This window comes from Chelonia mydas, chromosome 15 (assembly GCF_015237465.2).
Source record: "Chelonia mydas isolate rCheMyd1 chromosome 15, rCheMyd1.pri.v2, whole genome shotgun sequence".
NCBI classification, from domain to species: Eukaryota; Metazoa; Chordata; order Testudines; family Cheloniidae; genus Chelonia; species Chelonia mydas.
In genome coordinates, this window is record NC_057856.1 from 1,241,820 (window position 1) to 1,263,525 (window position 21,706).

The 21,706-nt window shown below is 45.6% G+C and overlaps 1 protein-coding gene across 15 annotated transcripts in view; it reads left to right on the top strand.

Annotated features, from left to right (window-relative positions):
* ASCC2 (activating signal cointegrator 1 complex subunit 2) overlaps nt 1-21,706 on the top strand; it is a 46,704-nt gene that overhangs the window by 8,032 nt on the left and 16,966 nt on the right. For 12 of the 15 annotated variants that reach the window (XR_005222362.2, XM_037878633.2, XM_043529939.1 and 9 more), the window contains 9 exons: nt 3,045-3,112; nt 4,349-4,459; nt 9,029-9,141; nt 10,838-10,912; nt 13,126-13,233; nt 18,937-19,005; nt 20,020-20,094; nt 20,361-20,547; nt 21,154-21,368. Coding sequence is in view for 14 of the 15 variants with exons in the window: in XM_037878633.2 (XP_037734561.1) it covers nt 3,045-3,112; nt 4,349-4,459; nt 9,029-9,141; nt 10,838-10,912; nt 13,126-13,233; nt 18,937-19,005; nt 20,020-20,094; nt 20,361-20,547; nt 21,154-21,368 (1,021 nt within the window). In the remaining variant the exon portion in view is untranslated. The remainder of the gene's footprint in view (nt 1-3,044; nt 3,113-4,348; nt 4,460-9,028; nt 9,142-10,837; nt 10,913-13,125; nt 13,234-18,936; nt 19,006-20,019; nt 20,095-20,360; nt 20,548-21,153; nt 21,369-21,706) is intronic. The other 3 variants (XM_043529944.1, XM_043529943.1, XM_037878636.2) reach the window with 2 other exon arrangements.

The following is a 21,706-nucleotide window of genomic DNA, read 5'->3' on the forward strand; positions in this document are numbered from 1 at the left end:
AGGGGATTACACTTTGCTGTTTGGGAGAGCTAGGTTTGTTTCATAGTCCCTCTTGCTTCCTAGGGTAGATCTGCTACAGGGTCTCTTTATTGCTCAACAGTAACTCCTCTGGCTAGTTAAAATGCAGCTCTGAGACTGTAAAGGGACTCTGTACTTCCACAAGGAACATGGAAGATCCTGGGGGAGAGGAGAAAGTCCAGAAAGCCTTATTCTTTGCAGGATGAGGGAAGGGGGAGCAGTCTGACTGCTAAGATTGGTCCTTTTGCTCCTGTAGCTGGCAGCTAGACAAAACACACAATGTGATTGTTCTGTGACTACAGAGAACTTGAACTGGAAAAACAGAACTTGATTTTCATAGAGTCCCTGTTAGTTGCAAAGTATCTCAAAGCACTTTACCAACTGAATTCATCACTGCTCTGCCTGTGTCTGTGTCAGCAAACACAGCAGCAATTATATGTTTAGCAAAAGCTCAGCCTTGGACATTAGAACCTGTTTTATGGTCAGAGGATGAGTTGGTCTGGACACTGCATTTATCCCTATTCTTAGCTTCCACCTTAGCATCCTTAGCTTCCATCTGAGCAGGGCTGGTGGAGCACGTAGTTTTGGATACAATAAGATCTAGAATCCTTCATCTAAAATTCAAACCCAGGCTGTTCTGAAGTTTGAATAATTTAACTTTTTTCCTTCCTTTGAAAGATGGCTATTATTGGATTTTTCATTCAATCCAAGCTAAAATGGGAAGTATGAGAAATCTTGTGACACAGGCTGTTCAAACAAGATTTTTGCCAAATTTCCAGGCCTCAGCGCTTTGATTTTTGAATGCTGATCTTTCTCCTCTTTTTTTTTTTCTCTTTTTTCTTTCCAGGGTCTCTTGACATAAGCTCACTCTACTGTGCCCCAAATGCAGGAGACCCCCCCCAAAAAAGGCCCTTTAGAGGAGTTATCAAAGTGTTCTTTTTTCTTTTCTTTTTTTTTAAGTCTAGGTTTCAAAAACCTAGTCTAAATGGTACATGCAATTACTGTGATTGTGTGTGCAACAGCAGTAATTGTGCACATAGATGTCCTGTGACATGTCTACCTGGCTGTTTGTGTATGCAATCATGGTATCTGCATGTGCAATTCAGGTGTGCAAATGCATAAAATCAGATTTTTCTTGTCCTTATTCTTCTCTGTGAAACATTTTTCACAGGTCTTACACACATGTGTAAACTCTGCAAGAGGTTTGTCCTTGTGGTGGAATCATGGTAATCTGTACAGCATGTCTGGTAATTCCTGGAAAAAGGGCAATCAATGTCTCTCCACTACTCGGTTAAGATTTACAGCACTCTGCTATTCTGCAGAATATTTTGAAAAGATAATGAGAGCAATACCTAGTCTTATGTTATTAAGATAAGGCCTCGTTACCTTTAAAAAATATGCTACAGAACATTTGCTGGCGTACATGGAATTAGCAATTAAAACTCAACTACAGCTGTCAAATAAAGGAACTAGGAGCATTTAGTGATATTATTTACTGACTCAACCAACCGTGCAGTGCTTGAATCGTCTAGCGTCTTGGACAATGTGTTCTAATGAACATTCTCATTACCAGCCCTCCAAAGGCTCTTAAGCAAAATAAGATGTGATGGGATAAGAGGGAAGGTCCTCTCATGGATTGGTTAAAAGATAGGAAACAAAGGGTAGGAATCTATAGTTAGTTTTCAGAATGGAGAGAGGTAAATAGTGGTGTCCCCCGGGGGTCTGTACTGGGCCCAGTCCTATTTAACATATTCATAAATGATCTGGAAAAAGGGGTAAGTAGTGAGGTGGCAAAATTTGCAGATGATACAAAACTGCTCAAGATAGTTAAGTCCCAGGCAGATTGCGAAGAACTACAAAAGGATCTTTCAAAACTGAGTGACTGGGCAACAAAATGGCAGATGAAATTTACTGTCGATAAATATAAAGCAATGCACATTGAAAAACATAATCCCAACTATACATATAAAATGATGGAGTCTAAATTAGCTGTTACCACTCAAGAAAGAGATCTTGGAGTCATTGTGGATAGTTCTCTGAAAACATCCACTCAATGTGCAGAGGCAGTCAAAAAAGCGAACAGAATATTGGGAATCATTAAGAAAAAGCGTAGAAAATAAGACTGAAAATATCATATTGCCGCTATATAAATCCATGATACTCCCACATCTTGAATAGTGCGTGCAGATGTGGTCGCCCCATTTCAAAAAAGATATATTGGAATTGGAAAAGGTACAGAAAAGAGCAACAAAAATGACTAGTGGTATAGAACAGCTTCCATATGAGGAGAGATTAATAAGGCTGGGACTTTTCAGCTTGGAAAAGAGACAGCTAAGGGGAAATATGATTGAGGTCTATAAAATCATGACTGGTGTGGAGAAAATAAATAGGGAAGTGTTATTTACTTCTTCTCATAACACAAGAATTAGGGGTCACCAAATGAAATTAATAGGCAGCAGGTTTAAAACAAACAAAAGGAAGTATTTTTTCTCACAATGCCCAGTCAGTCTGTGGAACTCTTTGCCAGAAGATGTTGTGAAAGCCAAGATTATAACAGGGTTAAAAAAAGAACTAGATAAGTTACTGGAGGATAGGTCCATCAATGGCTATTAGCCAGGATGGGCAGGGATGGTGTCCCTAGCCTCTGTTTGCCAAAAGCTGGGAATGGGCGACAGGGGATGGATCACTCAATGATTACCTGTTCTGTTCATTCCCTGTGGGGCACCTGGCACTGGCCACTGTTGGAAGACAAGATACTGGGCTGGATGGACCTTTGGCCTGATCCAATATGGCCATTCTTACGTTCTCCAGCTGTACTGAACTGTTAGGAGATGGTCAGCTATATAGGAACAAGCACTGTACTTGTGGTGGGTATAGGTCAATAGTTCCACCCTGGGTGGTTACAAGTCTTATTTTTAGAGAAGATGCTGTGGATAGTACATAAGGACGTTGCTTGGTGTGAGGCTGCTTGTTGGGCTGAACGTTTGAATTAATCTGGAATGGATTTTTTCCTCCTCTTCTTTCAGAAAACATCTTCACTCAGCAATCAAGTTACTTCAGGGACTTGAATGAGACGGTGCCCACAATCCTACAGGTACTGCCTCTTTATCTGGCTTGGGGTGGTTTTCTGAGCCTCCAGGGGAGGCTCTGACACAGTCCCAGGAGGCATAGTTGCAGGCTGGAAGAATTGTTTGTGTTTCTTTGTATTTGATCCCCTGAATTATACCAGCCGATGTTAGATGGCTTTTATCTACAATGTTTTACTCACAGCTAACCCCCTCACATCCTACCTATTTATGACATTATCCTTGCTGCGAATCCTTGGGACTTCCTGTGCTAGATAGTTCATATAGGAAGTGCCCATTTCCCCCTGCCCAAATACAAGAGACTGAGACATTTACACTAGTGATCACACCCAGTAAGCTCACAGGAGAGAATGAAAATATCTTTGGAACCAAGATACATAAATTGCTCCTATACAGATATTAGCCAGGTCCAATGTTCTGAGCTTTCGTTGCTCTGAGCAATAAGAATTTCCCCACACTGACTGGGCTATGCTCATATTTAATTTGAATATGAATCAAGGTACCTTGGCATCATTGCAATGGGAAAATTTGTGTTTTAGTCCTCAAACAAATAAATTTTAAAAAGTAATTTTGTCGAGACAGCTGGGATGGCTTTCTGTTCTCTCTGGTGTCTCCATCTCCATCACGCTTCGGATGTACTAAATTCAGCGGTCCAGGAGCACTTGTGTGAGAGACGGTGTCACGTGTAAAAGTGCTCTGTGATGCCAGATTATCCATTCAAAACAGTTATTTGAAGGGCAGTGAAGATTCTGCCCATTGTATGTGGTGTATGTCTTGAAGCAATTACTTTGGGTTTACAGAGCTCTGCTTTGCATACTGTGTGTTAGATGTTTTGTTAATTAACACTATCACAGAAAGAGCATCGGGATATTTGCATGCACGCATTTACCAGTCCAAAGTCCACTTGGTGATTTAAAGGAAAAGCAGTATAAATCCAAATATTCAACTTCAAAAATGCCTGTGGCCCCTCTGTTGATCTTATAGTCTGCTCTGTTGGAGGGAGGAGGATGGCAGATCTCCAAAGATGCAAATATAATAGAGTTGTTTCTTAAGTTCTAGGCTGTGAGAAAAAGATACAGATAAATTTGTCCCTGCTTTCAGGTTAGGCAGCTCTCCATTGTGTGTAAATAGCAATGTCTTTTGTTCAGTTCAGCTGACAGTCATAAAAGGACTGCTGACAAGATAGAACACACTGGGTGCATTTGCCTGTCTGATGTAATAATGGTTTGCTCTTTGTGATCCAGGTGTTCAACAACGTTCTGCAGGAGTGTGGCTTGCAATGTGATGGGGCCTCAGCCAAGCCCCAGAAATTGGAAGAAAGAGTCAAAGTGACTCCTAGTACCATGCCTCTCCAGGTGGAGTTATTGCTGTAATCTTTCCCGCTGTGTACATAGCTTTTTTGCTAAGCTAACCACAGACTGTTAACCCCGCATTGAGTCAAATGGTTCCCAGATACTTAGGTCTCATTAAGCATATGGCTCCTAGACATTGTTTCAGTGCTTATCATGTGACAGAGTTCCATATTCTTTGTTCTTCTATTCATTTTGGGTTGCCTTTCCCCCTATAAATTCTGGTATGACCTTTATTTTGTTTCCTTTCCAACCCCTGCTAAGCAGTGTGAAAGGGAATATTACGAAATAAAGCAATATCAAGGGATCTGAGTAACTGAAAATCGCTTTATGGTGACGATCTTGCATTAAAATAGCCCCTTCCTTCAAAATTATTAGTTGTATAGCCGTGGGGCAGGGAAGGGCCCCATTGGGCTAGGTGTTGTACAAGCGCATATTAAAAGAGTTTATAATCTAATGTAAATCTCCAGACATTTTAACAGTACAAACCATATATAGGATTAGTTTTCAAACTGTGAGGCGCACCCCCCCGTAGGGGCATGATGAGGTTATCAGGGGCACGAGGTAGGTGTGGGGTTGCAGCTGGCTAAGTGTCCGGGAGAGGGGAACAGCAGGGAGAGCACACAGGGAGTCCCGGTAGTAGTGGTGGAGTGCAGGCCTACCCCAGACTCACACCACGCTACCCTGCCCTGGCAGCAGCCACTTCCTCCCCTCTCTGACTGCTGGGGACTACCTGCGTGCTGTCCCCACTGCTACCCTGCCCACAGGGCCCAGATGCCTGGCTGGCCACAGCTCCATGTGTTTTTAAATCCTCTGAAGCCTGCAGGAGTGAGGGACTCTGGACTTGCGGGAGGGAGGGTGAGGAACCCTGGTTGGATCCACGCCATGCTGCCATGGTGTCCTCTGGAGATCATAGAATATCAGGGGGGTCATCTAGTCCAACCCCCTGCTCAAAGCAGGACCAATCCCCAACTAAATAGTCCCAGCCAGGGCTTTGTCAAGCCTGACCTTAAAAACCTCAAAGGAAGGCGATTCCACCACCTCCCTTGGTAACCCATTCCAGTGCTTCACCACCCTCATAGTGAAAAAGATTTTCCTAATATCCAACCTAAACCTCCCCCATTGCAACTTGAGACCATTACTCCTTGTTCTGTCATCTGCCACCACTGAGAACATCCTCTTTGGAATCCCCTTTCAGGTAGTTGAAAGCAGCTATCAAATCCCCCCTCACTCTTCTGGAGACTCAACAATCCCAGTTCCCTCAGCCTCTCCTCATAAGTCATGTGTTCCAGTCCCCTAATCATTTTTGTTGCCCTCCGCTGGATGCTTTCCAATTTTTCCACATCCTTCTTGTAGTGTGGGGCCCAAAACTGGACACAGTACTCCAGCTGAGGCCTTACCAATGTCGAATAGAGGGGAACGATCACGTCCCTCGATCTGCTGGCAATGCCCCTACTTATACATCCCAAAATGCTGTTAGCCTTCTTGGCAACAAGGGCACGCTGTTGACTCATATCCAGCTTCTCACCCACTGTAACCCCTAGGTCCTTTTCTGCAGAACTGCTGCTTAGCCACTCAGTCCCTAGTCTGTAGCAGTGCATGGGATTCTTCTGTCCTAAGTGCAGGACTCTGCACTTTTCCTTGTTGAACCTCATCAGATTTCTTTTGGTCTAATCCTCAAGTTTGTCTAGGTCCCTCTGTATCCTATCCCTACCCTCCAGCGTATCCACCTCTCCTCCCAGTTTAATGTCATCTGCAAACTTGCTGAGGGTGCAATCCACGCCAACCTCCAGATCATTAATGAAGCTATTGAACAAAACTGGCCCCAGGACCGACCCTTGGGGCACTCCACTTGATACCGGCTGCCAACTAGACATGGAGCCATTGATCACTACCCGTTGAGCCCGATGATCTAGCCAGCTTTCTATCCACGTTATAGTCCATTTATTCAGCCCATACTTCTTTAACTTTCTGGCAAGAATACTGTGGGAGACCGTATCAAAAGCTTTGCTCAAGTCAAGGAATAAGACGTCCACTGCTTTTCCCTCATCCACAGAGCCAGTTATTTCATCATAGAAGGCAATTAAATTAGTCAGGCATGACTTGCCCTTGGTGAATCCGTGCTGACTGTTCCTGATCACTTTCCTCTCCCCTAAGTGCTTCAGAATTGATTCCTTGAGGACCTGCTCTATGATTTTTCCAGGGACTGAGGTGAGGCTGACTGGCCTCTAGTTCCCAGGATCCTCCTCCTCCCCTTTTTTAAAGATGGGCACTACATTAGCCTTTTCCCGGTCATCCGGGACTTCCCCTGATCGCCATGATTTTTCAAAGATAATGGCCAATGGCTCTGCAATCACATCCGCCAACTCCTTTAGCACTCTAGGATGCAGTGCATCCGGCCCCATGGACTTGTGCTCATCCAGCTTTTCTAAATAGTCCCGATCCACCTCTTTCTCCACAGAGGGCTGGTCACCTCCTCCCCATGCTGTGCTGCCCAGTGCAGTAGTCTGGGAGCTGACCTTGTTCGTGAAGACAGAGGCAAAAAAAGCATTGAGTACATTAGCTTTTTCCACATCCTCTGTCACTAGGTTTCCTCCCCCATTCAGTAAGGGGCCGACACTTTCCTTGACTTTCTTCTTATTGCTAACATACCTGAAGAAACCCTTCTTATTACTCTTAACATCTCTTGCTAACTGCAACTCCAGGTGTGATTTGGCCTTCCTGATTTCACTCCTGCAATGTCCTGCTGACACCTGAGTGGGAGCTGTCTGCTCCCCTCAGTCACTTCCCGGATGGGTGAATGTTGGGGGTGGGGTGGAGTGAGGGCATGTTATGTGACTCCCATGTTGAAGGGGGAGCACAGCAAAAAAGTTTGGGAACCTCTGATGTAGAAGAATCATAGACTTTAAGGTCAGAAGGGACCATTATGACCATCTAGTCTGACCTCCTGCACAACGCAGGCCATGGGAATTTCACCCACCAACTCCTGTAACAAACCCCTAACTTATGTCTGAGCTATTGAAGTCCTCAAATCGTGGTTTAAAGACTTCAAGGTGCAGAGAATCCTCCAGCAAGTGACCTGTGCCCTGTGCTGCAGAGGAAGGCAAAAAACCGCCATGGCCTCTGCCAATCTGCCCTGGAGGAAAATTCCTTCTTGACCCCAAATATGGCGATCAGCTAAACCCTGAGCATGTGGGCAAGACTCACCAGCCAGACACCCAGGAAAGAATTCTCTGTAGTAACTCAGATCCCACCCCATCTAATATCCCACCACAGGCCATTGGGCATATCTACCACTAGTAGTCGAAGATCAATTAATTGCCAAAATTAGGCTATCCCATCATAACATCTCTTCCATAAACTTATCAAGCTTTGTCTTGAAGCCAGATATGTCGTTTGCCCCCACTGCTTCCCTTGGAAGGCTGTTCCAGAACTTCACTCTTCTGTTGGTTAGAAACCTTCGTCTAATTTCAAGTCTAAACTTCCTGATGGCCAGTTTATATCCATTTGTTGTTGTGTCCACATTGGTACTGAGCTTAAATAATTCTTCTCCCTCCATGGTATTTATCCCTCTGATATATTTAGAGACAGCAATCATATCTCCCCTCAGCCTTCTTTTGGTTAGGCTAAATAAGCCAAGCTCGTTGAGTCTCCTTTCAGAAGACAGGTTTTCCATTCCTCAGATTATCCTAGTAGCCCTTCTCTGTACCTGTTCCAGTTTGAATTCATCCTTCTTAAACATGGGAGACCAGAACTGCACACACTATTCCAGGTGAGGTCTCACCAGTGCCTTGTATAACGGTACTAACACCTCCTTATCTCTACTGGAAATACCTCGCCTGATGCATCCCAAGACCGCATTTGCTTTTTTGACGGCCATATCACATTGGTGGCTCATCGCCTTCCTGTGATAGACCAGTACTCCGAGGTCCTTCTCCTTCTCTGTTACTTCCACGTAACGCGTCCCCAGTTTATAACAGAAATTCTTGTTATTAATCCCTAAATGCATGATCTTGCACTTTTCACTATTAAATTTCATCCTATTACTATTACTCCAGTTTACAAGCTCATCCAGATCTTCCTGTATGATATCCTGGTCCTTCTCTGTATTGGCAATACCTCCCAATCACTTCGGCTGCCACTGAAAATGGACCATGTCAGCTCCTTAAGTTCAAACACTAATGTTGTGCAACCATTTAGGATAGAAGGGGAAGAATACTGTATCCAGCTGGAGTTCCAGAGGGACTTAAGGAGGTAAATTGCCATTATGCAAAATGGGATTTGGCCAGGACCCCCCTAATTTAACAAAAGTGCCTTAGAAACTTTAATGAGCATCAGTAGTCAGACACTTTCATTATGCCTTCTGAGGGAGAAAAGGGCTAATATAGTTATTGTCCTAAATTTTTGTGGACTATCTTATTTGTGCCGTGAGCTCAGACTTTCTTCCCACCCTCAAAAGAGCAGCTTTTCCATGAACTCAGTGCATTAGCACTAGTCTCAGAATGTTAGGCTGCCAGGACAACTCGATGTGACTTTTTCCTCTTTTTGGATAATGAATAGTTCTTTCTCTACCAGGCATTGAAGGATATCGTGCTGTACTTGTGTGACACTTGCACCACCCTTTGGGCCTTTCTTGATGTCTTTCCCCTGGCCTGTCAGACTGTCCAAAAACATGACTTCTGTTACAGGTACGTGTCTAGTTCCTGACAGCTTGGCTTAGTGGAGTATAAATGCCGAGTGTGCTGTTTTGTCCTTTCCCTTTACATTTATCATTAAAAGAATAGGCTGCTCAGTTTATTCTGATGGTAGAGTAGTCTTTTGGTGAATAAAACAGGTCACTACAGGGGTTGCCCAGAGTTTCCCCAACTGAGGAGTACCTTGGCAATTCGCCAGGAGGTTGGCTTGCACCTAATTTCCATAAAATGGACCAGATTGCAGCCGCTTCCTCAGTAATATTGCAGTGTGTCCTATAAAGATTTCAGGGTTTATCACGCCATCGTCATCTGGGTGTAGGCAGCACTGTGTACAGGGATCGGTGGTCTCTGCAGGCTGTCCCTTTAATAAGGATGTGGGCAACCACACGCTAAGTCAGTCACTTTGGCCACAATTGCCTTGATTGTGGATATTAATGATGATGTAGATTTAAAAATGTGGCTCATTACATTTGGTAACGTAAGAGGTTTTAAGCTCTAAAAAGTGTAGGTTGCTGGAGGGTTATCCCCATTGTATGTCGTCATGCTATTTACAGTAGTCAGATTATTGGACTGGTGGTGAATGTTTAGACTGGCCAAACAGCTGCACTATGGTGATTGGTAACCCAAGGGGAAAAAACAGTTGCTTTTAGTTCTGTTGTTGTTGTCTGAAATACACTAAAATGGCCCTGCCCTCTTTTAAGGGGATAGCTGCATTTTATTAATGCACTGTCAATCTGGACTAATCACTGGTTCTTTGGGGTATGGCAGGTGAATACTGATTTGCATGTGTCCCTTTCTGAGAATCTAAAAGGTTTCTAAATCAGCCTCTTGTCACTCTTGCTAATCTTCTGTGTCCCAACCTAGAAGTATGAACTGGTTTCTGCTATGTTGTTAAATTGGTGTCCTTGAGGCATGTTAACATCTTGATATGAGACCAGTTATGAGCAGTGTGTGTCTATCCTCTACACACCATTTTGCAGTCTTAGCCTCTGTACAAAGAACTATAAACCATCAGTTGTAAACCCCTAGCAAATCATGAAGCAAACCCAGTTGTTTCTCGGTGAGGGCAAGTATATCTGCATCCCATGATGCTTTGTCTCTAGGTAAAAATGGTGTGTGAGGGCTGTCTGGCTTTCAGAACCAGGTACTAGGCCAAAGTGGTTCCTTTGTTCCTTCCCAAGACCCAGAAGGAGCATGTGTTCTCTCTCCCTGCAAATGGGACCAAGCATGTCTGCCGTCAAAGCCTCTGTGTCTAGCTCCCCTGATCTCTGCAGTATTGGAAAGAGGAGATCTAACAGAAGTAAGAAGGGAGTTCAGTTTGGGTGCATCAGTCTGTCAACTCTTCATGGGCTGCAGATGTGAGTGCAGAATGCTCTAGAGTAGCTCAGACCATTTGCCTAGTCAGCAGCAGGATGCTTTGAAACCATCTCATTCGGCTGCAGCTGTAGCATAAGTGCTGAACAGATCCATAGGGAGCTGCTGTTTGCCAGCCTCACATCTGTTTAGTTGTGTTTCTGGGAATAAGCTATAATGAAACAAGGGTCAGAGCGGGAACTGAGGATCAGCGCTGGAACTGCTAGTAATGAGAGACTGGAGATATCAATATCAAGATGCCCATTTGATTTGTTTTTTAATGAAGTGTTCTAAAAACATCTGTTGACAGTTCTTGTTTTATTACATGTTTTTGCAGACTGGCTTCATTTTATGAACTCGCGTTTCCTGAGCTGGAATCTGCAATTAAGAGGAGGACATGTGAGGATAAGAGGTAAAAAGTGCAGAGAAGATTTGCTCATTCTTTTCAGAGAGAACCACCCCTACACTAAATTAAAACACTATTTCCCCTTCCACATCCATCCCCTTAGTCTCTCTCTGCCTTTCTTGGCTTCTTCTCAAGAGTCCTGAAGAAGAAGCTTTTCTGACTTCAAGAAAAGCCTCTTTCCCATCTGGTGGGATTTTTAATTAAATCCTTCTCTCCTTTCTAGGGAGAGGCTCTGCATAGTGCACTATCCCAAAGTAGTTGCATCCTAAACCTGTAATAAAGTGCAAGCATGTAAAAGAGCCGGTATACTTCCATTCATAGATTTGCCCCAGTGTGTTTGAAAGCAGAGTTCTTGCTAAGGTGGTTTAAATACCGTTTGCTTAGCTAGTGAGAACCAAGCGTAACAGTGCTTAAAAAATGTTTATAGAGCAACTTTGTTTAGAATATGTATTCAAACAGATTGTGACATGGTTCTGTCTGCTCCTTGCAGCAGAGACAGACTGTGGGCTTGTTTACATGAACAGTTAGATCAGGGTCTCAGACTTTTATATGGCTGACCCCTTTCACACAGGAAGTCTCTGAGTATGACCCCCCTTATAAATTAAAAACACATTTTTTATATTAACGTTATTATAAATGCTGGAGGCGAAGCAGGGTTTGGGGGTGGAGGCAGACAGCTCGCAACCCCCATGTAATAACCTTGTGACCCTCTGAGGGGTCATGACCCCCAGTTTGAGAACCCCTTAGAGCAGGGTTGGGCAAACTTTTTGGCCCGAGGGCCACATTGGAGTTGCGAAACTGTATGGAGGGCCGGGTAGGGAAGGCTGTGCCTCCCCAAACAGCCTGGCCCCCATCCCTTATCTGTCCCCTGACTGCCCCCCTCAGAACTCCTGACCCATCCACCCTCCCCCCCCCCCGGGCTCCCTGTCCCCTCACTGCCCCGACCCCTATCCACACCCCTGCCCCTAACCGCCTCCAGGGACCTCACCCTCTATCCCCCCCCCCCCCCCCCCCCCCCCCGCTCCCTGTCCCCTGACTGCCCCGACCCCATCCACACCCCCACCCCCTGACAGCCCCCCCCCACTCCCTGTCCCCTGACACCCCCCCCAAACCTCCGCCCCATCCAACTGCTCTCCGGGATCCCCTGCCCCTTATCCAACCCCTCCGCTCTCCACCCCTTACCATGCTGCGCTGCCCGGCAGGAGCTCTCAGCCCCGCTGCCCAGCTGGAGTCAGCCGCGCTGCCGCGCTGCCTGGCAGGAGCGGTGGGCCAGAGTGCTGGTGGTGCAGCGAGCTGAGGCTGCGGGGGAGGGAGGATAGCAGGGGAGCGGCCGGGGGCTTGCCTCCCTGGCTGGGAGCTCAAGGGCCGGGCAGGGTGGTCCCATGGGCTGTAGTATGCCCACCTCTGCCTTACAGTCTGGCAAATTGGGGTGTGAATCTACCCCATACTAGCCTGCTGGAGTCTGTCTGTGTGCACCCTGCTGATATGTTTAACAATTCATTAGAGTGCTTTGATCTAGTCCAGTTTCAAATTTCAGAGTGCTCGCCGTGTTAGTCTGTATCAGCAAAAAGAACGAGGAGTTCTTGTGCCACCTTAGAGACTAACAAATTTATTTGGGCATAAGCTTTTGTGGGCTAAAACCCACTTCATCAGATGCATGCAGTGGAAAATAAAGTAGGAAGATATATATACACAGAGAGCATGAAAAAATGGGTGTTGCGATAGCAACTCTAACGAGACTAATAAATTAATAGCAAAAAGAACGAGGAGTACTTGTGGCACCTTAATTGATAAGTCTTGTTAGAGTTGGTATGGCAACACCCATTGTTTCACGTTCTCTGTGTATATGTATTTTCCACTGCATGCATTGGATGAAGTGGGTGTTAGCCCACGAAAGCTTATGCCTAAATATATTTGTTAGTCTCTAAGGTGCCACGCGCATGCCTCGTTCTTTTCTGAGTTTCAAAGAAGACTAGCTCAAAGTGCTCTAACAGACTGTTAACGCATGTCAGCAGGGTGCACAAGGTCAGTTAGAGGGTGGCAGGCTAGTGCGGGTAGATTCACACCCCAGCTCACCGTGCTCTAATGGTTCATGTAGACTCAGCTAATGCAGCTTCTCCTCCAAAGTGGGCAGGGCCCATGCCTCAGAGATGGGTTTTTTTCTTGTGTTGAGACTAACCCCGTGCTCTTGCACTCTCTCGCTCTTCCTCTCTCTGAAGCTTACTGGCTGACTTGTGGAGGAGGCTTTCTCATTCCAGGAAGAAGGTGGTGGAAATCTTTCATATTCTCATTAACCAGATCTGCCTCCAGCCCATCTTAGAAAGCAGGTACAGGCACTTTATCTATGTGGCTGAGACTGTAGGCTTCTCTGGTAGGGTGCTATCCTTAGGAGTAACCCCGGTACTTAATTGCTCTGTTGAAGAGTCCTGAGATTTCCAGCCTTACTGGTGAATTATTTATGATTTATATTGGGGTAGTGCCCAAAGGCTCCATTGGGATCAGAGCCCTGTTGTGCTGGGTGCTGTACAAAGATCTAGAATGAAACTGTCCCTGATCCAAAGCATTTACAAACTGGGCTTTGTTTTGACCCCTCCAGAGTGGGGTAAGGCCATGTCCTAGTGAACACGTTCTTGTTGGCTACAGGATATTTTGTGACTTCTAGGCTAGTGCTTAGATATCATGGGGCTAAGCACCTTAGCAACACCTAAAACACACAGAAATCCACATGGTGTTGTAGCTCATTGAAAAGAATGTTTTTAAATCTAGATATGGATGCTTTTGCCCTTATTCCATTTTCACCCCAGTGAAAAGCTAGCGTGTAATGGTCCTCATCCCTAGATCTCCAAGTGCTGTACAAAGGGGGGTGAAAAACGAGGAGTACTTGTGGCATCTTAGAGACTAACAAATTTATGTGGGCATAAGCTTTCGTGGGCTAAAACCCACTTCATCGGATGCATGCAGTGAAAAATACAGTAGGAAGATATATATATATACACAGAGAACATGAAACAATGGGTGTTGCCATACCAACTGTAACAAGACTAATCAATTAAGGTGGGCTATTAGCAGAAGAAAAAAAACTTTTGTAGTCATTATCAGGATGGCCCATTTCAAACTGGTTGACAAGAAGGTGTGAGTAACAGTAGGGGGAAAATAGCATGGGGAAATAGTTTTTACTTTGTGTAATGACCCATCCATTCCCAGTCTTTATTCAAGCCTAATTTAACCATGTCCAGATTGCAAATTAATTCCAGTTCTGCAGTTTCTCGTTGGAGTCTGTTTTGGAAGGTTTTTTGTCGGAGAATTGCGACTTTCAGGTCTGAAATTGAGTGACCACGGAGGTTGAAGTGTTCTCTGACTGGTTTTTGAATGTTATAATTCTTGACGTCTGAATTGTGTCCATTTATTCTTTTGCATAGAGATTGCCTGGTTCGGCCAATGTACAATGCAGAGGGGCATTGCTGGCACATGATGGCATCTATCACATTGGTAGATGTGCAGGTGAAAGAGCCTCTTATGGTGTGGCTGATGTGATTAGGTCCTATGATGGTGTCCCCTGAATAGATCTGTGGACAGAGTTGGCAACGGGCTTTGTCGCATGGATAGGTTCCTGGGTTAATGTTTTTGTTGTATTCCTTTCCAAATACAACCAGATGGACATCATACCAAAAGGACTGAAGGTAAAAAATCCTTTACAATCTACATACCACACAGACTATGCTGAGAGATTGTGCCACACACTCTCAAAGAAACTGCGGAACCACCTGATCAACATCCAATACAGCAAACAGGGAAAGATTAAGAATGAGCTCTCAAAACTGCATAATCTCATAAAAAGCCAACCTTCCACACAAAGTTCCTCATGATTGGACTTTACAAAAACTAGACAAGCCATTTACAGCACACACGTTGCTTCTCTACAAAGGAAAAAGGACACTAAACTATCTAAACTACTACATGCCAAAAGGGGCCACAACAGTGGTTCCCTTAACTCACCCAACAATATTGTTAATCTATCCAGCTCTACTCTTAGCCCGGCAGAAGAGTCTGTCCTATCTCGGGGCCTGTCCTTCTGCCCCTCCACCCCCACGAACACGATACAGTTCTGTGGTGACCTGGAATCCTATTTTTGATGTCACCGACTCAAGGAATATTTCCAACACACCTCTGAACAGCACACTAATCCACAGAAACCTTCCTACCAACACTACAAAAAGAAGGATTCTGTGTGGACTCCTCCTGAAGGTCGAAACAACAGACTGGACTTCTACATAGAGTGCTTCCATCAATGTGCACTGGCTGAAATTGTGGAAAAGCAGCATCACTTGCCCCATAACCTCAGCCATGCGGAACACAATGCCATCCACAGCCTCGGGAACAACTCTGACATCATAATCAAAAAAGCTGACAAAGGAGGTGCTGTCGTCATCATGAATAGGTCGGAATATGAACAAGAGGCTGCTAAGCAGCTCTCCAAAACCACAGTTCTACAGGCGATTACCCTCTGATCCCACTGAGCATTACCAACAGAAACTACACCATTTGCTAAGAAACTCCCTGAAAAAGCACAGGAACAAATCTGCACAGACATGCCCCTAGAACCCCAACCTGGAAATCCTGGACGCCCTATCATCTCAGGCATTGGCAGGATTGTCTGGCTATGTAGTCTCCCTCCTCAGGCCCTGCACTACCAGCACTCCTAGCTATCTTCGAGACACCACTGACTTCCTGAGGAAACTACAATCCATCGGTGATCTTCCTGAAAACACCATCCTGGCCACTATGGATGTAGAAGCCCTCCACACCAACATTCCACACAAAGATGGACTACAAGCCGTCAAGAACACCATCCCCGATAATGTCACGGCCAACCTGGTGGCTGACCTTTGTGACTTTGTCCTCACTCACAACTATTTCACACTTCGGGACAATGTATACCTTCAGGGGACAATGTATACTGCTATGGGTACCCGCATGGCCCCACAGCATGCCAACATTTTTATGGCTGACTTAGAACAACGCTTCCTCAGCTCTCGTCCCCTAATGCCCCTACTCGCGCTACATTGATGACATCTTCATCATCTGGACCCATGGAAAAGAAGCCCTTGAGGAATTCCACCATGATTTCAACAATTTCCATCCCACCATCAACCTCAGCCTGGCCCAGTCCACACAAGAGATCCACTTCCTGGACACTACAGTGCTAATAAGCGACGGTCACATAAACACCACCCTATACCGGAAACCAACTGACCGCTATACTTACCTACATGCCTACATCTTTCATCCAAACCACACCACACGATCCATTGTCTACAGCCAAGCTCTGCGATACAACCGCATTTGCTCCAATCCTTCAGACAGAGACAAACACCTACAAGATCTCTATCAAGCATTCTTAAAACTATAATACCCACCTGCTGAAGTGAAGAAACAGATTGACAGAGCCAGAAGAGTACCCAGAAGTCACCTACTCCAGGACAGGCCTAACAAAGAAAGTAACAGAACGCCACTAACCGTCACCTTCAGCCCCCAACTAAAACCTCTCCAGCGCATCATCAAGGATCTACAACGTATCCTGAAGGACGATCCCTCATTCTCAGAGATCTTGGGAGAGAGGCCAGTCCTCGCTTACAGACAGCCCCCCAACCTGAAGCAAATACTCACCAGCAACCACACAACAAAACCACTAACCCAGGAACCTATCCTTGCAAGGAAGCTCGTTGCCAACTGTGTCCATGTATCTATTCAAGGAACACCATCATAGGACCTAATCACATCAGCCACACCATAAGAGGCTTATTCCCCTGCACATCTACCAATGTGATATATGCCATCATGTGCCAGCAATGCCCCACTGCCATGTACATTGGCCAAACCAGACAGTCTCTACGCAAAAGAATAAATGGACACAAATCAGACGTCAAGAATTATAACATTCAAAAACCAGTCGGAGAACACTTCAACCTCCTTGGTCGCTCAATTTCAGACCTGAAAGTCGCAATTCTCCGACAAAAAACCTTCCAAAACAGACTCCAACGAGAAACTGCAGAATTGGAATTAATTTGCAAACTGGACACGGTTAAATTAGGCTTGAATAAAGACTGGGAGTGGATGGGTCATTACACAAAGTAAAAACTATTTCCCCATGCTAATTTTCCCCTACTGTTACTCACACCTTCTTGTCAACTGTTTGAAATGGGCCATCCTAATTATGGCTACAAAAGTTTTTTTTTTCTCCTGCTGATAATAGCCCACCTTAATTGATTAGTCTCGCTACAGTTGGTATGGCAACACCCATTGTTTCATGTTCTCTGTGTATATATATATATCTTCCTACTGTATTTTTCACTGCATGCATCCAATGAAGTAGGTTTTAGCCCACGAAAGCTTATGCCCAAATAAATTCGTTAGTCTCTAAGGTGCCACAAGTACTCCTGTTTTTTTTTTCTTTCTGATACCGATTAACACGGCTACCCCTCTGAAAGGGGGGGGTGAGTATCCTCATTTAACAGAAGGGGAAATTGAGGTACAGAGAGGTGAAGTGGCTTACTTAGGGCCATGTGTGCTGAGTCACGGGAAGGATCCAGACCCTGGGACTTTTAGGTCAGTGCCCTTTCCGCTGGACCATGCTGCCTCTACACTGTTGGAATGAATGTTTGTAGACAACCTGCACCGAGCTGTTGATGTCACTGCAGCCCCTCTGATACTTGAATACTGACCCCAAATTATCATCAGTACAATCTGTTCAAGGAGATGACATTCCGGTGATTGAGGTGGAGCTGGGTTCAGTTCCCTGTGTGACCCTGGGCAAGTCACTTAGCCTCTCTGTGCCTCAGTTCCCATCTGTAGAACAGGGATAACAGTCCTGCCTTTCCTCAGAGGATAAGTGCGTTGAAGATTGTGAGTGCTCAGGCACAGTACTGCGGTAATGGTTGGGGGCCATATTAATACCTTAGAATTCAGGGGTTCTCAAACTTAATTGCACTGGGACCCCCTTCTGACAATAAAAATTACTACGCGACCCCAGGAGCGGGGACCGAAGCCTGAGCCCGCCTGAGTGCTGCTGCCCCAGGTGGGAGGGCCAAAGCCCCAGCCCCACCTCCTCAGGAGGGGGACCAAAGCCGAGGTCCAACCTGAGCCTCACTGCCCAGGGCTGAAGTCCTTGGGCTTTGGCTTTGGCCCCGGGCCCCAGCAAGTCTAAGCCAGCCCTGGTGACCCCATTAAAATGGGGTCGCAACCCACTTTGGGGTCCCGACCCACACTGCCTTAGGTAGATGGCAGCAACAGCAGCAAATGACAGAGCTGGGTAGTCTGGGCTGTCAGGAGCTGGGGTTATTGTGCAGATGACACATCCTGCTTCTAGAGGAGTATCTTTATGGCACCAATACACTGGCAGGAGCATTCTGTGAAGGGGCAGCTTTCAGCCGTCACATCAGTTTGGCTTCTGTGGTGATGCTCAATGCACCGGAACCAAGTGGAGTTTGAGACTGTACAATAAAGTGGGCTTTGTTTGGCATATGCCCTCACACAGGTGAGCAAAAGAGAGATCACACATTGTCTGGGAGGTTCTGTGCTATAACCTTATATGGAAGGGTCAGTCTTGCAGGAATCTCAATGTAATTAGGAATATAAGTACCTGCCCCTCCCCTCCGCTCCCCACTCCGTTTTCACTTCTTTTAGGGTCACACACTGCAATCTCGCTTGCCTTGCAGTATGGTTGCAATCCTATCAAAAGTCCTATTTCCTTAAGACCAAGTTCAGCTTGCTGAAATGGTCACTGAAGCCTCATGAGAAGGCTGGGTTAGTTTCATGATTTGCTGCTTTTTAAAACTAAAAGTCTCAAAAAATCCCACTGGAATGAAATCTGTTGAACAAGTGGGATTTGCTGTGATGTAAGCGTGGTCCTCAGATGTGGCAAATATGGCTAGCAAGGCAGGTCACGGAGGTTCAGAAGGAGGAATGTGATGTTCTCAAAAGTATAGCTCGGAATTCAGTTTCTCACTGTTCCATGGCGTCCTCTCTTACAGCTATGAGAATATTCAGCCCTTTATTGAAGAGTTTCTGCAGATCTTCACCTCAGTGCTTCAGGAGAGGAGGTAAATCCAAAAGAATGGGACCCAAAGGAGGAATAACTGTCCTCCCATATCTGTTCCCAGGACTAAAAGTGCGGAAGACATTGGTATATGAGGGACTTTGATGCATGTGGGAATTAGAAATCTTTCAGTCTAGTTAGGAAATGTTCTGTAAGAGAGAATTAGAACAATCTTTATTGTAGTGTTGCAGAGGATGCTGTGTGGTGCCAGAGGCCGTTATAATGCTTTGCACTTCTCCAGCACCTCTTGCTGTAGGCTCTCAAAGTGCTGTATGTATGTTAAGTATCAGGGGGTAGCCGTGTTAGTCTGTATCCACAAAAACAACAAGGAGTCTGGTGGCACCTTAAAGACTAACAGATTTATTTGAGCATAAGCTTTCGTGGGTAAAAACCCCACTTCTTCAGATGCAACAGATCTTTCTTCAGATCCCACTTCTTCAGATGCAACAGATCCTTCTATGTATGTTAGTGAATTAACCATCATAGCTACCTTGTCAGGTTGTGAATAACATACAGGTTGTGAATGTATGTTAGTGAATTAACCATCATAGCTGCCTTGTCAGCTACCTTGTCAGACAGTTATTTATCCCCAGTTTACAGATGGGGAAACTGAAGCACAAGTTTAAATGACTTGTCCAAGGACACACAATGAGTCAGTGGCAGAGATGGGAATCCAACCCAGATTTCCTAACTCCCCCAGGTCAGGTGTTTTAATCACAAAATTGTGCTCCTCTCTAACTGGGCATTGGGTCATTGGAGGGTCACAGCATCATGTTGAGGGTTATAATTGGCTATTGCGGTGCGGGGAGGTTGACTGGATTATGATGGAATGCAAAACTAGGCCTGGCGATAGACTCTGGAGTTTGTTTCTGGGTGTGAGATGAAGTGTCTGCAAGGTCGTGGGGTTCATGACTGCGTGCTGATGAGGTTACAGCAGTGCATTAAGGATTGCAGCAAGGGAGCCCTGCAGTTCATTCACTCCTCAGTTTGACTGCTATACTTGCTTTTGTGTTTTCAGGTTTCTTCGTGACTATGATGAGCTGTTTCCTGTGGCAGACGATGTGAGTCTGCTTCAGCAGGCATCCTCTGCCTTGTATCCTTTTCTCTCTGCTGGTGGACACTGCACTGTGTTTTAAAAATTTGGTGGCTGTTGTTAGCCCTGTCTACATTGGCACTCTCACACTGGCTACCTCTGATTAAGCTGCACCAGTGCCAGCAATGGTGGGGAAGCTGTTAGAAAAAGCCTAGTGTAGGCACAGATTTGGAGTCTTCAAAGAGCACATAACTACTCACATGTGGTGTCTGAACAGGTGCATCTGGACTAGAGAACAGAGAAATGCCCTTAATGCAGTCTTGTAGGGATGACACCCGGACAGCATATATCCTCCAAGCAGTGGAAAGTGCCTGGGAAGGTGTGGAGAGGAGAAAAACACCAGTCATTAAAAGCCCACCTCCACCAATGGTACCTGATGGAGCTTCAGCAATGGTGGAAAATGCTCCTAAGGACTCAGAAGGGCTTGATGGTGCATACCACTTGGAGTATGATGTGAGTATGGAGCTGTGTGGACAGGAAGGGTAATGGTTCTCCCCCACCGTCTCTACTGAACTGATTGTGCCTTGGTGGGGCAAGGAGTCTTGTTTGTTTCTTGGCTCTTAGGCAATGGCTGTATTCCGAATCCAAATGGACGAATCAAAACTGAATTGCTCCCGCCTGTTCAGTGCAGCATGGTGAAGAATAAGCTCGGTAATGAGACAAGCTGGGTTCTACTTTTGGCCCTGCCATTGGCCTTGGACAGATTGCTTAATTCCTTTTGTCTTGGGTTTCCTATCAACGTAATCCACCTAGTACTCATACGGCTCCCATCACTGACGTATCTGAGCCCTTGAGTTGTTTGTAAAGCATTTTGAAGCTATAATGCATCATATACCTGTTAATATTATTTGAGGAAAAGATGCTGTAAAATATCCCAGCTCTCTCTGATTCAAAGAGCAGCATACCTAATTCTGTACTTGATGGACTCTGCCTAGGGCCCCATTTGGATTCTATTCTCATAACCCTAACTGCTCTCCTTCCCGGTTTCCATGCACACATGGCCTCTCTGTATTGTGATCCCTTTTCAGTAATTCCACCCCTTATGTTTGGTATGTACAGTGTGCTGGAGCAACTGCAGCACCCGCTGCCAAGGTCTCAGGGGTGGAGTTGGATTCTTTGATCTCTCAAGTGAAAGATCTGCTGCCTGACCTAGGGGAAGGCTTCATCTTGGCCTGCCTGGAGGAGCACAGCTACAGTGTAGAGCAGGTGATCCACAACATCCTGGAGGATAGGCTGGTACCATCCCTGGACAAACTGGAGCGAACAATGCCAAGGTGGGGATGAGGTTTTCGTATGTTTGATGCTGTTTTATTTCCAGTTGTGGGTTGTTAAAGGGACTGTTCTGCGTGATGGTTACTAACCAACGTGTGCCTGGGAAAAGGAATGAGCGTGTGTTTCCCTCGGCAGGTAGCTGCAGTGCTAGCGGCCCAGTTCTGTCTGCCACTGAGCCTCAGTCCTGCCTCTTCCCCTATTTCCCTGTAGGGGCCAGAGGTTTTTCCACCCTGAGTTGTTGTACAACAGAGGCTGGGTCATGTGTTATGAAGAGACACACAGGATTGTCCACTGGACACTAAAATGAGACCTGTCAAAATCACGTCGTGCAAGACAATAG